Source organism: Schistocerca gregaria, chromosome 4 (assembly GCF_023897955.1).
Source record: "Schistocerca gregaria isolate iqSchGreg1 chromosome 4, iqSchGreg1.2, whole genome shotgun sequence".
In the NCBI taxonomy this organism is placed as follows: Eukaryota; Metazoa; Arthropoda; class Insecta; order Orthoptera; family Acrididae; genus Schistocerca; species Schistocerca gregaria.
In genome coordinates this window covers 577,629,118-577,647,477 of record NC_064923.1, presented here as the reverse complement: position 1 = coordinate 577,647,477, position 18,360 = coordinate 577,629,118, and the positions used below count along the sequence as shown (strand labels likewise).

The 18,360-nt window shown below is 39.8% G+C and overlaps 1 protein-coding gene across 2 annotated transcripts in view; it reads right to left on the bottom strand.

Annotated features, from left to right (window-relative positions):
• Positions 1-9,864: 9,864 nt before the first annotated feature.
• LOC126267306 (uncharacterized) overlaps positions 9,865-18,360 on the bottom strand; it is a 66,154-nt gene continuing 57,658 nt past the window's right edge. For both annotated transcript variants that reach the window (XM_049972393.1, XM_049972392.1), the window contains exons 5-6: positions 15,868-15,971; positions 9,865-10,068 (exon numbers count right to left, since the gene is read on the bottom strand). In XM_049972393.1, coding sequence (XP_049828350.1) covers positions 10,038-10,068; positions 15,868-15,971 — 135 coding nt within the window. In that variant the 3' untranslated portion in view covers positions 9,865-10,037. The remainder of the gene's footprint in view (positions 10,069-15,867; positions 15,972-18,360) is intronic.

Below are 18,360 nucleotides of genomic sequence, written 5' to 3'. Positions count from 1 at the left end.
GGCTCCATCTCGTCCCCCCTTTACATGCATCGTACCCCCTCTACCTCCACATATTAGTGTGTGTACCAAGTTTAGTTAACTGACCAAGGAGTTCAGGACAATTTTTATATCACTGGCATGCACAGGTGTCATTTATATTTTACATACGTTTACCATATTTCAGATGTATTTCTACAAATATTTCACCTGTTTATCTAACGAGTTTCACCATGAAGCTTCGTTTTCAAGTAGCTCAAGGCTTGTGACCACACACTTCCTGAGTTATGTGTCATAAAATGACATAATTTTGTAAGCACAGTCAGCAGTGTATGTGGATCCTATTGGCGACAGATTTAGCTAATGAAGTAAGAAACAATAGAGTATTAAATTTAACCATCATGCATGATCCAGCAGTTTATTGTGCATCTCAGTGTGCATGAGACATGTTGCCTGAGCTGTGTTTTAATCACTCATGGCTCCTTTAGTCATTAATGTCTCTACAGTCAGAATTTTTCTTCACTAGATTGGTGATACCTTTAGCCGACGCTGTTTCGTCACCTTCCTGCTCTAAGCGAGCTGGAAGGCGGTGAAGCTTATGGAGAGGGGCATTTCCTCCTGCATTTCCTGCCATGGTTCTTAGAATTCAACACTGGGAACTGATTTAGCGTGTGGAGTGTCGTCATGACAGTTATTCGGTCTGCAGCGACGCCAGCATCGGTTGTGGGCATGAAGTAGATATGAAGGAACTACTGGCACCACAACACACGACACGGACAACAGCAAGGTTGCTTCTTGTATCACTTTTGTAGGAAATATGATTCATAATACACAGGTGCGAACAGAGAAAAGTAATTCATTTACTGCTTCTAACACTTGTTATTTATTTTATCATTTCATTCTTCATATCAATTATAAACACTATTTTCGTATCACTATATTTGAAAGTGAAAACGAATAATTTTATTTTATTAAATTATGTGCTATTAATTTGCATTTTCTCAAGGCACTGAAGTAGACACAGTAAAGAGCATATGCAAACCGTAGAAATTGTATCTGGATATGTTCAGATTCATTGGGATATGTTGAAATTCACTATACAATTCATTATTTTGTGCATAGACATTTGAGGAGCGGAGGAGTGATGTGATGTAGTTCTCTTGAATCATCTGTTTTCATTTGGTGTGTATCTAATAGAGTGCATTATAACATAAACTTTCCTTTTATGGAAGCTGATTTCAACATAATGTAAGAAATACTTCTTAGGACAACATAAAAATGCTCGAAACTTTTCTTCTCTTTCTATATCAGTATCTTTCCTTCGCATCATTTTAACGCATTTCATTATGGAGTCAAGTTTTTATATCTATCTGTTGGCCACAATATTACTGAAATTAACTGAAAGCCATAATGCTCTCTTATCCGCAGAGACGTAACATGCTCTGTGTGGGCTGGATCACAAGAACTTATCCCACCAAATTGAACATGAGAGCACCGCTCTACTTAATTTTCAGTATTTAATTGAAAAAATTATGAAGCACATAAGGTTTCTCAGTCGATATACAAGGTCAAAATACTTCGTTACAGGTAACTTGTTTCATGCAAAAGTCGTAGTTTTAGTTATGATTGTTTAACACAACAGTAAAAAAGCTACGAAAACTTACTGAACACATTTTCTCGGAAAATTCGATGTCATGCTTGTAATCTTCTAATAAAATGTTGTTAATTTGGTAGCGAATTTTCTTTTAGTTTTTAGCATATCTATTCCCTTGTGAAACCGGTTCACCAATACATTATGAACCTGTCTTTCCTATGTAGAGGACCGGCCATGTGTGAGCGTCCCCAAATTCTACTTCATGTTACTGACACTTGCTTACAACTGGCCTTCGCAGTCACTTCAAATTGTCTGAGTAGAAACTTAATACCAAATACGATGCATAATTGTGTCGCGGCTTGGTTGAAGCCATAGGAACGTCATCACAAACCACCATAGTAAAAGAAACTGCTTCAAATGAAGGCGGAAGTACTTCAGGGACCTACTGCAGTTGCTGGCATAGTAAGAGGTACAACAGTGGGGGTCTTCCTTGACAGCTTCAGAGGATACTACGTCTCTGAGCAATAAAACAGCGAGAACACAGATGGTGGCCAAATTGAAGTGCAGCAGATAGGCGATGTATTTCTGAGCGAGGTTAATGTTTACAAGTAAGTATTGAGTAAAGTTTTCGTTTGGTTTTCCAGCTCACTATATCCTCTCAAACAGGGATTAAAGCTGTGAACCTAAAACTCTGGACAATCAGTCACCACACGACACCTCTAAGCTATGCCACTGCAGTTGTGGGACTGAGAAACTACTGAACTGAGGTTCCAAGTCATGCACAAAAAAGAAAACACAATTTTCAAAGGACACCTTTCGACTCCACACTTTCGTTGAGTCCTTACGTCATCTTCTCAGCTCTGTTGGATTACCCGACGTGTATGACTAGCGCAGAGAACTTCGTGTAGGTCTGTACATTACTCAAGAGCTGCCACTTTTTGGGACGTCCCGTATCGACAATTGTTGGGAAGCTCTGTAACTCTCGTAACTCAAGACTCGTATTACAAGAGCAGAGGGAATCGCAACTGAAGTCGTCTTCATTCTATTTCCATCTGTTACTACTACAGAACAGACCACTGTCAATGAATTATTGCGTTTGCCTCAGCACCAAGCCGTGAATCACAATTCTCAGTATTAGAAGCAAGATATTGATACCCACAGATTAGCACATAACAAACATTTCTGATTTGTCTCTTATCAATGGCAGCAGCGAGCAATGAACTCCGATTATTATGGTTTTCTTTAAAAATGTGAGTGCATGTGTCTGATTATTGTGCTTCATTGTAAAAACAGTAATTTCACTTTCACTATTGAACTGTGCACTCCTTAGTCTATTATAATTATAATGTATTTTATTGTACTATAAATTATTTACTTAAGGTTCATCTTCAGTTATGACATCTCAGTCGTCGGACTGAAAAACTATTGAACAGAGGCTCCTTACTTCATCAGTTAACTGACTTCATATTTTCTCTACAGATAGATATTCAAATCTTCTGCAGACCCAATTATAATTATCACACTTCTAACACGTTTGTATGCCAGTGTACATATCCGCAAAGTATGAGAGTAGTCATGTCGAATTCCTTCACCTACCCTTCTCTTCTACAGCTTTATTGCCCCTAGTGTCGTTTTGAATGCAGAATACTTCCACCATTATTTTAGTCTCTGTCAAGGTTATGAAAGTTTTCTACGTATATGAAACACTTGTCACCCACATAAAAAACAATTTCCTGTGCGATAATAATTATGTACCAGCAGACGACAAAGTAGGCGTATCGGCAGTTATATTTCCTCGTTTAGAATGCCGCATTTTGAATACGCCATTCAACCTGCGTAATTGGTGGGTACGATGTTGCTATGTTGTCTTACAGTGCGCTGGAGTGTTCCTTGAGCTCACTGCGACTTGCTAATCATTAAGTGAATGGCAGTTCAAGCAGTAGGTCATGTGTGGATGACGGGGTTAGCCATTGCAGAGAGAGCCGACATGCTTATGGTGCACGGAGAGTGTAGGAAGAACGCACTTCGTTCCTGTACGGTCTATATGGCAAGATATCTCGATAGACATAAACCCTCTCAGCAATTATTTATCAACAACTTAGACCAGTCCCATGAAAGTGGGTGTATAACACCTGCAAAACGAAACAGAAGGAAGTAAGTGACGTCAGATGAGGGGTAAATTAATGTTCTTGGTGACGTTTCACTTAATTCGCACGTTATCTCTTGCGCAATTCCACAAGGAGATTTAGGCAAGTTTAACAAGCTTTCTCCATGCACATTGGTTCCATCCCCATCACATCGCTCTCCATTATGAGTGGCATGGAAATGATTATGGGGATAACTTCTGTACAAGAGCGTTAAGGCGGGATACTCCAGATGGTTAGTGATGAAACAACATTTACCAACTACGGTCAGATAAATAGCCGAAACATGCATTTTTGGTACGTTACAATCCTCACTGCCTTCGGCAGTTGGAACGTTCATTGATCACAAATATGTGGTGTGGGATAACGAACCATTAGTTCATAGGCCCTTTATTCACAGATGGCACACTGACTGCACACAAGTATCGCAGGCTCCTGACACACGTATCTTCCACAGATCCTAGAAGATGTTCCTCTGCAGACTAAGATGGATCTGTGGTGCCAACATGGTGGCTATCCAGCCCACTGCGCAAGAAGTACTCCAGCATGTCTTCGTGAATTGTTTCCAAATCCTTGATTTGGACGCAGAGGGCCTGTAAGTTGTTCATTTCCCGCTTCTGAAACCTGTAGACTTTTTCTATGGAGAAAGCTGAAAGATACTATGTATCTACAAGGATATACCAGCTACACCCAGTGATATGCAACGACGTATCACTACAGCCTGCTGGCACATCTCTGTTGAAATACCAGTAAGTGAGCAGCAGTCATTCCATACCAGAATGGAATTGCTGCTGCGGGTGGTCATTTTGAACACAACCTATGGTGGCTAATTATCTCTTTACTGTAAATCTACCTAGTTTATGCCCTTGTGTTGTTCTTTAGTGTCTGCTACCACAGATATTGTACGAGTGTCGGTGTAGTAAGTTTTCAAAATACAAGAGTTCGTGAAAGACTTGCACTATAATCCTACAACAATTACCACTGGCGTTCTAATCTACTTCGCTTTTGGTTTGTTAATGTCAACAGACATTTTGCACTTTAAAAAAGTCTAAGTTTCCACATAAGTACGCTTTCTAAGTATTATTACAACGTGTTGATTGACTAACAATACGAGCCCCTGACTAAGAATCTATTCTGTGAAAACCGCACATGAACGACATTTTTCACTTCCCCATTATTTGAGGTGCAAGTGTGAGGTGTTTCATCCTGTAAATACACTGTGTCGCTATACCTAGAACGCCCATGTTTTTAAAGGCGACTGAATATAACAGTAGATGAGCATGGAACGTTTACCGTAGCATATTTTTGCAGTGAAAGTTTGATTCTATCGTCAAAACACTTCGTGTTGCCACATTACCTACCTGTCCCAATATTCTTCTGACATTTCAATTAATGGGTGTTAAAAAATACCCGAAACAAAAGCAGTTTAACAAAGCTATTGTCGCCTCCGTACCTGAGTGATCAGCTCGGCTGATTCGATTCCCGATAGTAACAAAGATTCCACTATGGAGGCTGCACTGGAATAGAGTGCACTCTGCTTCGTGAGCCAAATTGAGGCTCTGCTTGAGTAGCGGCGACTTCACGTCATAAAAACCGACACGGCCGGAACACAATTGTGCTGACTACTCATTCCTCCATACTGCATCCATTGACTCAGAGAGTGACAAGGTGGTCGGTTGATACTGTATGGACCACCAGGTCTTTTATATTTTACATTCTTACATTGTCTCCATCTCATCTTGGTCACCATGTACGCACTTATCCATTTTGGTTGAAGCATTCCGACTTCCTTGGCATACGCTCAGGTGGTATCCTTTTGATGTATCGATGCGACATTTTATTTCTTGGCAGTGGCTAATCTCTTTTGTTATTGCTTTTTTAAGCCAGATTGTTGTCTTATTTCTTGACACCGTATTCTATCTTTTAGCGTTATTCCAAGAAGTGATCTCGGAAACGTGATCTCAGCTGCTCCAGTTCATCATTTCTTTTAGTAGGTTACGGCATTCACTATCATATGTAAGAGTAGGCTCGGCCGCTACGTTTCTACGTCTTAATGCTATTTCTTTCCTCATACGTCTTCCAAAATACTTCCGGATACAATCATTTACAGCATTTATTTCCGTATATTCTGAACCACAATTGAATTAGTTTCATATATACACGTCTCTGTCGAGATATATTTCAAGTAATTCGTCTCTTCTCTTATTTTGGTATTTATCACCATTCTGGCTCTTTTTATATATTTCTCTTACGTTGCCATTATTTTTGTTTTATTTATGGATATAACCATTTGATAAGTTTGTATAACTTTATTCTGTTGAAACACACTTTCTTGTAAAGAGCTTTCACTGTCTGCAACGAGACCAAGAGGTTGTCTGTGGATAAAGTAGAATTAATAAAGTTGTTCCTTTCTGGGATAAAAGAAAACGCTTAGGAGAGACCACACCTTTGGTTTACTCTTTGATTTACAGTCAATAATTCTTTGATTTTACTTGGCTTAGTATTATCTTACACTGATTTATCTCCGTTCAACGAGTTTATGGGTACATTGCGGTCAGTGATTATAGAATTCTCACAGTCTAAGATGAGCAGAAATAGTGGCTTCTTGAACTTTCTTCTCTTTTCCATTAGTTGTTTTAAAATAAATAATCTGCCCGAGTATAGATAAAAATTTGTTGATTTACATATTTTCAATTCTTTTTGTACACATTGCCACTATTCCAATACTTTCGCATCATTATCATTCGTAATCCCCCCTCCCCTCATCAACCAGTCCACCTTATCATCGGAAGTGAAATGTCGGGACTGTCATATATGTCTACCAACATCCGAAGCTACATCTACATCTACATTCATACTCCGCAAGCCACCAGTGTGTGGCGGAGGGTACCTTTAGTGCCTCTATCGGTTCTCCCTTCTATTCCAGTCTGGTATTGGTCGTGGAAAGAAAGATTGTCATTATGCCTCTGTGTGGGCTCTAACCTCTCTGGTTTTATCCTCACGGCCTTTTGCACGAGATGTACGTAGGAGGGAGCAATATACTGCTATACTCCTCGGTGAAGGTATGTTCTCGAAACTTCAACAAAAGCCCGTACCGAGCTACTGAGCGTCTCTCTTGCAGTCTTCCACGGGAGATTGTCTATCATCTCCGTAACGCTTTCGAAATTACTAAATGATCCGGTAACGAAGCGTGCTGTGCTCGTTGGATCTTCTCTATCTCTTCTATCCCACACCGGTGAGCAGTATTCAAGCAGTGGGCGAACAAGTGTACTGGAACCTACTCCCTTTGTTTTTGGACTGCATTTTCTTAGGATACTTCCAATGAATCTCAGTCTAGCATCTGCTTTACCGACGATTAATTTTATACGTTAACTCCATTTCAAATCACTCCTAATGCCTACTCACAGATAATTTATGGAATTGACTGCTTCCAGTTGCTGACCTGCTATATTGCTGCTAAATGATAAAGCATCTTTCTTTCTATGTATTCGTAGCACATTACACTTGTCTACATTGAGATTCAATTGCCATTCCCTCCAGCATGCGTTAATTCATTGCATCTCCTCCTGCATTTCAGTACAGTTTTCCATTGTTACAACCTCTCTATATACTACAGCATCATCCGCAAAAAGCCTCAGTGAACTTCCGATGATATCGACAAGGTCATTTATATATTCTGTGAATAGCAACGGTCCTACGACACACTCCTGCGACACATCTGAAATTACTCTTACTTCGGAAGACTCCACTCCATTGAGAATGACATGCTGCGTTCTGTTACCTAGGAACTCTTCAATCCAATCACACAATTGTTCTGTTAGTCCATATGCTTTTACTTTGTTCGTTGAACAACTGTGGGGAACTGTATTAAACGACTTGCGGAAGTCAACAAACACGCCATCTACCTGGGAACACGTGTCTATGGCTCTTTGAGTCTCGTGGACGAATAGCGCGAGTCGCGTTCCACACCATCGTCTTTTTCGAAACTCATGCTGATTCCTATGAAGTAGATTTCCAGTCTTCAGAAAAGTCTGTATACTCGAACATGATACGTGTTCCCAAATTCTACAACTGATCGACGTTAGAGATATTGGTCTACAGTTCTGCTCATCTGTTCGACGTCCCTTCTTGAAAACGGGGATGACCTGTGCCCTTATCCAATCTTTTGGAACGCTACGCTCTTCTAGAGACCTACGGTACACCGTTGCAAGAAGAGGGGCAAGTTCCTTCGCGACCTGTGTGTGAAATCGAACTGGTATCCCATCAGGTCCAGCGGCCTTTCCTCTTTTGAGCGATTATAATAGTTTTTCTATCCCTGTGTCACTTATTTGGATATCTACCATTTTGTCATCTGTGCGACACTCTACAGAAGGAACCACAATGCAATCCTCCTCTGATTGGAAAAAGACATTGAGTATTTCGGTCTTTAGTCTGTCATCCTCTGGTTCAGTACCATTTTGGTCACAGAGTGTTTCGACTTTTTGTTTTTATCCACCTAACGCTTTGACATCAGACCAAAATTTCTTACGATTTTCTGCGAAGTCAGTATATAGAACTTTACTTTCGATTTCGTTGAACGCCTCTCGCATTGCCCTCCTCACAGTACATTTCGCTTCGTGTAATTTTTGTTTGTCTGCAAGTCTTTGGCTATGTTCACTTTTGCTGTGAAGTTGTAGCAGTTTTCTAACTCGGTTGTTGTACCACGGTGACTCTTTTCCATCTCTTACGATCTTGCTTGCCACATACTCATCTAATGCATGTTTTACGATGGTTCTGAACTTTGTCCACTGATCCTCAACACTATCAGTAGTTGCGAAAAAACTTTTGTGCTCAGTCGTCAAGTACTCTGAAATCTGCTTCTTCTCACTTTTGCTAAACAGAAAAATCTTCCTACCTTTTATAATATTTCTATTTACGCCTGAAATCACCGATGCTGTAACCGCTTTATGAAAATTGATTCCCTGTTCTGCGTTAACTGTTGCTAATAGTTCGGGTCTGTTTGTCACCAGAAGGTCTAATATGTTATTGCTACGAGTCGGTTCACTGTTTAACTTCTCAAGATAGTTTTCAAATAATCCACTGGGTTATTTGTTCTTGCCACTCGCTGTAGACGTTTGAGTCTCCCAGTCTACTAAATTAAAATCTCAACCCAAATCTATAACACGGCCTGGAAATCTAGTAGAAATATTTTCCTAATTTTCCATCAGTTGTTCTGCACACAATAGCTGCTGAGCCTGGGGGTTTATAGAGACATCCAGTTACCGTGTCTGAGCCTGCTTTAACCGTGACTTTCACCCAAATTAATTCACATTTCGTATCTCCGTCAATTTCCTTAGATACTATTGCACTTTTTATCGCTATAAACACTCCTTTCCCTTCACTGTCCAGCCTGTCACTGAGGTATAAATTGCAATCTGAGTTTAGAATTTCATTACTGTTTACATCTGGTTTCAGATAACTTTCCGTCCCGAGTAGTATGTGTGCATTGTGACCGTTTATTAATGAGAGCAGTTTTGGGACATTTCTATAGACGCTCCTTCAGTTTCCTGTTACAACATTAATGTTGTCATTCCATGTTGTGTTTTGCCTACTGCTACCTTGTCGAGTCTCAGGGGGCTTCTTGTCGGGTCTAGGGATGGAATTCTCTAACCTAGAAAAACCACACGTGCACTCCATACGTACTCCGCTACCCTTGTAGCCGCTAGATAATTGTGTTATACTTAACTTCATCCCCTTCACATATTCCACATCACCGCTAAGTGTGTCAACTGACCCTTCAAGAATATTTAGTTTCAACCAGAGTAACAGCATTATGATTATATGCCATCGTTTTTACATCCACAACCACTGCAAGTAAGTGTGCTACGTAATGTTGTTGGCCCAAAGTATTTATCTTCATTTCATATGAGCTAGAGAGACAATCTAAGTTCAAAGTAACACTGTATCATAATACTTCAGTTAAGAAATCATAGTCGATTTTATGTTGTGTTTTTCTTACCTGTGAATTGAAATGCATGTGAATTCATTAGAAGGTATTCTGAGTACATCGGAAAAGATATCAGGGAAAGAGGTGCTCAGGTTTAATGTTGAAGGAAATGTCAGAAACGGATTACAAATATTCATCAGCCTGAGAAAAGCAATAAGTGAAACTACCCTGAAATGAATACATTTATTTGATAAATTTCATACAGTCCTTACATAGAGGCGTTATTTTATTTGTCACAACTCAAAGTGATGCAGGTTATATATAAATATATCTTCAGTAGACCATTACACGCCGATTTCGTCTTAGGATCTCCATTAGCTCCACGATGAAATTGTTCCTACACATGAATCCAAATCCATTTATTGTCTCTAAAAAAGAAGAAACAAAACGATCATTAAGAAACACTGAGAAGTGTTTTGTAGGAATTTTCCTTGTTTTGTATGTCTGAAATCGCCCTCGTAGGGTTTGAATTGCTTAGACAAGTGTGCGCTGCCTCGACTTAGACAGTAAGAAGCGACAAACAGTCGAATTTTTTTGAATTATGTGATGAATCAGAAGACGTATTCTGGAGAGGAAAAGAATTTTGATTAACTTTGGTACGATTGTATTTGTGAAGACTGGATTACAGGTAATGACAAAGATTGATTTGTTTGTGGTAGCTGTTTCAAAAGGCAGCATTTTTGGTTCGTCACATATCCAGGTAAGGAAGATTTTTAGCATCTGACTTCTGTTAGAAGAGAGAAATGGATTTAAGAACAAGTTTTTGGAACTGTGTGTAACGGGAAATTATACTCCTGAAGTTCAATTTTTGTAATTCTTAGATTCTTATTACGTGATTTCAGGAAGGCTTCACAGCTTTTGGAATTTCATTAAACTTCATTAACTCAAACGAAATGAAACTGGAAGTGAGTTCATCATACCACAGTCACGGTCCACATCCCATGAGCCGATTAATTTTCAGTTTATTTAAAACCATTATCAAAAATTATGTACCAATAATGATAGTAACGTATTTAAAGCATGCATTACACCTCTGCGTATCTCTGTGGTTAAATTTTACACCTCTGTTATACATACGTACCGTGGTTACGACAGCTGTTTGCATCCAGGTAACAAAAACTTTCCTGGGACTGACTTTACTTTCGCAGTAATCAGTTTTCTTTTATCAAAATTAATATTCATATTTTGTGATTATAGTAAGTTCCAAACGCATGATTTTCTTATGGTTTTCGCAGTTAAAGGTAGCTATGTTATCTGGCAGTTGAATTTTTGTCATCAACTTTTAGCGTTACGCTACTTACATATTCCGATTCTCTTTCAGATACACTTTCATTTACAAAAAGAAATCGAAACTGTAACTTTCAATTGGCGACAGTTTTTCTACATTCAGGCGACGGGGAGTCTGCTGGTATTTTCTTGAAATTGTCAAATGAAATGTACTCCTCTGGAAATTTTTCGGAAAAAGTGGCACTGAATTAAAATACAGACGATCAAACACTTCATCACACAACTGTTACCACGAATTGTTCACAGGAAAACGATCTGGACCTTATGCTTCAGCATTTATTACAAGAAAACTACAAATTAGTTGAAAACATACAAGAAAGTAATAAAACATTAGCTAATAATTTACCAATTGCCCTTGAAACAAAGTTACAAGAAAACAATAAAATAACTCGACAAAATTACAAGGAAGTAACAAAACGTCAGGAAATAAATTATCAAGACACCATTAAACAAAATGACATGAACACCACAAAATATTTGAAGCAAATCAAAAAGGAAGTATTCATTCAAGAATGTGACGACATTCATCAAAACAGAATTAAGTAAAATCTCCACAAGAACAGAAGAAACTGTCAAAACACCGACACAATCACAATTTTAGTTTACTCAGATTGTGGCTGAGGTAGATAGAAAAATTAACGAAGTTACAGATACATACCAAATACACGAAATTAAGTTATCGAACACATCGACAAGTATTTCCAAGTGCCGCAGTCGCACAACTACAGAGGAAATCACAAAACTATGCGGAACAATTACAAACTTTGGAAACAGAAACAAATAAAACAGACACCAGAGCAAAGGTAAAATTTGAAACACTGAAAGCACAGTTTGATGAACTTTCAAACTTGAGCAGTAAACACAGACGATTACCCAGCAGTCACACAACGAATACACTGTAAAGTAACAGAAACATTTCAATCTTTAGTGCATCTTAAGGAAGGACTGAAGCCAGTAAACAAGCAGCACAAACAGGAAATAAATAGGTAACACACTCATCTAGATTACATTGAAAAGCATTTGCCACAAGACCTAGAGACACGTGATTGTAGTGAGAGCTGTCACGGATGAGAAGAAGATTTCGTGCAATAACATTATTTTAGCCGACTCAGACGTGAAAGATACTTTGAAAATGAGCGCGAACAGTCACAAATGTATTTCAACCACACACAACTTTAATGACTTAAAAAGACACGACGGATTTGACTATACAAATTTCATGTTTTTCGCAGTGGCATCAATGATGTACATCCCTTAGATTGGATACAATATTTTAGGTTTTCTTCAACAGCTGCTTGGCCAGTGACATACGAGTCAGGATGTATCTGCAGTTGTTTGGAAGACGAACCAGTGGCGCGGATGCGACCCACAGGAAGACAAAGCTCTTCTGTAGATGAATTTCAAAATCCATTTCTTGCAGCATATTGATCAGAGACAACACATTGTGGAGTTAAGGACAAACTCATCAGTTTGTCATATTTCGAAAATTGAGAATTTGCCGCTTTAACGCATTTCTTTGACTACTTGGTACTGCAGAATCAATATTTAATAGTACCGTTCAGCCAATCTGCTTTATTAATGCTTTGTATTTCTAAAATTACTATATCTTTATATGTTTCTTTGGTGACATGATGCCAGAAAGGAAACATCATGCATTTCGTAACGTTCTGCAGGTGCTTGAGATTCTAGTATCCGAATGTACGTAAAATAGAAATTTTTATCAGAACAATCACAATCACAATGACAATAGCAATCGGGGACATTTCAGATCTTTCAGTGACTACAGAGACAAAACATAAAGACACATTCATAGCACATGTTGACATGGAAAAAGCGCTCGACAGTGTCAAACGGTGTAAGATGATTGAAATTCTGAGAAAAATATGGGTAGCTATAGGGATGATTGAAATTCTGAGAAAAATATGGGTAGCTATAGGGAGAGACGGGCAATACACAATATGTACAAAAGCCTGGAGGGGACAATAAGGGCGGGCGACCAAGAACGATGTGCTCAGATTAAAAAGAGTGCAAGCCCAGGATGTAGTCTTTTGCCCCTACTGTTCAAACTGTACACCGAATAACCAATGATGGAAATAAAAGAAAGGTTCAGGAGTGAAATTAAAATTCAATGTGAAAGGTTTCGCTGATGACATTGCTATCGTTAGTGAAAGCGAAGAACAATTATGTGATCCACATCAGATGACTATGCAATTGCGAATAATGACTACCATCAGCTGTAGAATGGAATGACAGGTGATTAACCTAACATCAGGATTGATGGTCACCGAGTAGATCTAGTTGAGGAATTCTACTACGTCGGTAGCAAAATAACCAATGACGGACAGAGCAAGGAGGATACAAAAAGCAAACTAGCTCTGGTAGAAAGGGCATTTCTGATTAAGAGAAGTATACTAGTATGAAAGACAGACCTTAATTTGAGGAAGAAATTTGCAGGAATGTACGTTCGGAGCTCAGATTTGTATAGTAGTGAAACATGGACTGTGGGAAAACTGGAACAGAAGAGAATCGATGTATTTGGGATGTGGTTCTACAGATGGATCTTGGAAATGAGATGGACTGACAAGATAAGGAATGAGGAGGTTCTTCGCAGAATTGGAGGGGAAAGGAATATGTGAAAAACACTGACAAGGAGGTGGGACAGTGATAAGACATCTGTTAAGACATCAGGGGATAACTTCTATGCTACTAAAGGGAGCTGTAGACGGCAAAAGCAGTAAAGACCGAGACTGGAATAGATCCAGTAAATAATTGAGGATATAGGTTGCAAATTATTCTCTGAGATGAAGCTGTTGGCACAGGAGAGGAATTCGTGGGAAGCCTGCATCAAAAGCCGGCCTGAGTGGCCGAGCGGTTCTAGGCGCTACACTCTGGAGCCGCGCGACTGCTACGGTCGCAGATTAGAATCCTGCCTCGGGCATGGATATTTGTGTTTGTCCTTAGGTTAGTTAGGTTTAAGTTGTTCTAGAGGACTGATGACCTCAGTAGTTTAGTCCCATAGTGCTCAGAGCCATTTTTGAACCTGCATCAAACCAGTCAGAAAACAGTTAACTGAAGACAAAAGAAGAGACCACAAAAGCGTTCTGATATCGCTATTGCTGCCCCTGTCATCAGTTGCCCATCCTCATTACGGGTCACTAACCTCCACCGATTTACGGAAGAGCGTTTTGTCATGCATATATCATCTTAGGCAGAATATGTATCACTTAAAAAATTATCAGCAAAACAAAAGGAATGCTGCCCTTCCAAATGAAATCTATGTCGATACCTGTCGGCAGATTGGCGTTGACACCGTCAAGTGTCCGGAGGTAGAACTAATGGACCATGTGTTGTAGGCATTTACCCGAGTTTTATCAGACTGGGTGAGGGCTCCTGCGATGTGGCTTTCTGTGGAGGACTCCACGCACCGTGAATTGGCAAGAAGAGATCGTAACTGCCTCCACAATTACACGTAACTAAGCCCTTAGTTCACTAATGATTCGCTTTTATAACACAGTTACGGTATGTCTCCAAAAGCTACGACGTGTCACTATCATCGCCTTTCCAACATGAAGGATATCTGCTGCATTTGGTTACCAACTTTCGACATCTTGTTTATCCATGATAAGAGTAAGTGAAAAGCATATTCATTCAAATCGCCACTGTGAAAATATACAATGAGATTACGAATGTCATGGGCTAGCGATACGCACTTATACAGATGGGGGTAGTATTGCGTACACCAGGAATAAAGGAGTAGCACATCGGCGTAACCCCTACTTGTCCTCGTGATTACTGAGGCGCGGCTGGAGCTGGCGGACTTTGAAAGCAGAATGTTGACTGGAGCTATACGTATGGGACAGTATTCCGAGATCCACAGTGCCAACAGAGTGCCGAGAAAAACAAATTTCTTGAATTACGTCTCACCACGGACAACTCAATAGCCAACGGCCTGAACTCAACGACCGAGAGCAGCGGCGTTAGCGTAGAGTTGTCAGTGCTAACAAACATGGAACGTTGCGTGAAATAATCACGCAAATCAATGTGGGACGTACAGCGAAAGCTACCATTAGGACAATGCGACAAAATTGGGCCTAAATGGCCTATGGCATCAGGCGACCGACGCCAGTGCCTTTGCTAACAGCACACCAGCGCTTGCATCGCCTCTCCTTGGCTCGTGATCATATCGGCTGGACAATAGGGACGACAGGAAACGTGGACTGATCAGATGAGTCCGATTTCACTTGGTAAGAGCTGATGGTAGGTTTCGAATGTAGCGTACATTCCACGAAGCCATTGGCTCCACTAGTCAACAAGGCAGTGTATGACCTGCTGATTACTCCACAATGGTGTGAGCTGTGTTTACATTAAATGGACTTCGTCCTCTGGTCCAACTGAACCTATCATTGATTGTAAATTTTTATGTTCGGCTACTTGGAGACCATTCACAGTCATTCATCGACTTCATCTTTCCAAATAACACGAACCCCACCGAACATTTGTGGAACATAATTGAGACGTCAGTTGGTGCACAAAATCTTGCACCGGCAACGCTTTCGCATTTACGTACCGCTAAGGCGACAGCATGGATCGGTATTTCCGCGAGGAACTTGAATGACTTATTGAGTCCATGCCGCGTCGAGTTGCTGCACTATGCTGGACAAACGAAGATCCGACACAATGTTAGAAAGTATCGCGTGACCTTTACCACCACAGTGTACATCGTGAACTACGCCTATCCACTTTAAGTACAAGAAAATGATGTAAGTTTGAGATTTGACAGTATGTGTACTGGTAGAGCCAGCACATGGGTGCTACTAAATCATTATTTAAAGTTGAGTGAAGGACTAACAATCAGAAAATAGAAAAACAAATCCACTTACAATTCAGCTTCAGATGGTGGTTTCAAAACTTTCAGCATTGTGAGCCAATATTTTTCATTCGTCCCTGGCCAGGGTTTGCATGGGAAACTCCTGAAGCCTTTCTCCTGAAATGAAAACACCAAGTATTAGGAATCGGCAGATATGCTCTGATAAATCGGTGTTCGTTTCTATTGTCACCGGTTATAGTTTGACTGTTCTACCACTTAAGATAATGGAATTATTGGGGCATCTTAGTGAATGCTCACTACAAATTACATGCAAAGATATTGACGATGTACGTGTTGCTATAGTGGCATGGAGTTGACCTTGTGCAGAATTATTATAGTTCTTGTCTAGTGACGCAAAACTGTGTTCAGACTGGTAATAAGATGAGACATGTCTGCACACATTGTTAATACCATAAAATCTTTGTACTGATGTACTTGTACATGTCCAAGTGCAACTCAGCATTGCAGGTACTACCACCACTAGCGGCAGTTCGCCATTCGAACGGTCATGAGATGCCCCGAACCTCTATCTGCTCCTCCGCAGTCTACACAAAGCCGTTGGAAGGACGAAGGTGAAGTCTTAAATGGGAAGAAGCCGTAATAACTAGTACAATAGGAAGTACCAACTACCGGCCCTTCACAGAGGTTCAATAAGTATGACTATAGAAGTAGATTCAGTATTTTACTTATTTCTCAAAGACTAACCTATACCACACTAATGTATCGGATGTTAATTGGGTTATCACTAAATTGTACGATAATCGAGTCATTCGCATTGGGGAAAGCGGTTAAGAATGTAAGCAACGATAGATGCTGGTTGGAGGGAGTGTGAGGTAGCTCTGAAAGAGGATGAGGTATGCAGGTCAAGCGAAAACTCTGAAACAGTCTACTTCTGGGTTTGTAATAGTTGATAGTTATGGAAGATGACAAATAAAATTACAAGATATAATATATATTTTCTCATATTTATATCGTATGGCACAATTTTAGGGCAATATATCTCTTGGAAAGAGCAGTGCAGGTAATGTACGTAGTTCACCCACAGTCATACAACTGCCAACTCTTGAAAGGCATTAGACATTTTAATCTCATTTCCCAATACATTCACTTGCTAATAAAACTACAAAAGAACAGTCTATGTCAGTTCATAGTTACAACACTGGTCTTAGGCATTACTTAATGTGAACAATATGTCAGGTATACTTCAAGTGAAGAAAATTGGAATTTTTGTTGTATCAGGTGACGCTTTAATATTCAGAAACGGTATCAAATACATGAAAATCTCCTGTGGAATTGGATTGTACTAAGTTAGGTAAATATTCTTTCTTACCTTGTAATAACGTGGTTTATTATTTCATCTGTTGTAGAATGTCGAAATATCTACCGCAATTTGAGGTTGATTTTTCTGGAGACAACAAAACGTGTATGCACTGCTATGCTGTCTTTTTGTCGCAGTCAGTCTACCGCTCTGTGTTAAACTGTGTCCAGACTTCAGTCCCGAATTAGTTAAGTAAGAAAACCTTGTTAAGTTACTGGATGAACGTTATGATAGTCAGGTCCATGTCACAGCGTCGACATTTATATTTTTCATCTCAAACAGCAGGTTACACCAACAATAAACCACTGGATTAGAGTACTAACCAGGCATCGTACGTTTATGTGTCCTTGTGCTGTCAATTACAGTAATGTCATGATGCATTACTGTATCACTCATAATGTTTCAGACACATGCATTAGTGTTGCAATTCTAAAACTATCAGGTACTTATTTAAGAACGGTGCTGTCTACTGTGGCATCTGTCACTATTCTAAAGTCGATAGAGGTTGATTTTGAGGCACCATGCACCATTTCTGTTGTTCAGTGCCCATTCTAAAGTACAAGACTAAGTTAAAGTGATATAACATAGTGCTCAGGCACACAGTAAATGTAGAAATACAAACTTTCAGTCTCAAAGTGCGCTACAAAATTCTGAGGGGGGGGGGGGGGGGGTAGGTCTTCTACTCAGTGTTTTTCGAATCATGACCAGGCAGTTTGCCCTTGTCTTGATGCAAAATGCTGCCAATGCGGACAACAAGTTCAAATTTAAACAGTGTTTACGCGGCAACCCTCACTTTGGCAACTAGGGCCATTATGAAAGCGTGGCTATAGCAATGCTGCCAACAAGAGAACATAGTTATTGGGAAGCCATTAACAATGGAACAAGCCATGCCGCGCACTTCCATGTCGCAGTTATCTTTCACACGCAAACATAATTCGTGGAACAAAACCAATTAAATTAAAATGGATATTGGTACTTCTGTTTCTCTAACTAGCAAAGACAAATATGGCTCAATTGATACTCTACCGCTGCAGCAGCCTACTTCTATTTTGTCTGCCTACAACAGACAAGAAATTCCTCTTCTTGACGTATGTATTTCACCATGCAACTTTTCGTGGAGTGACACAGTGTCTTTCGCTTCATGTTCTCAGTTCTAGAAACAGTGCAAACACATTTTGGTTATACACT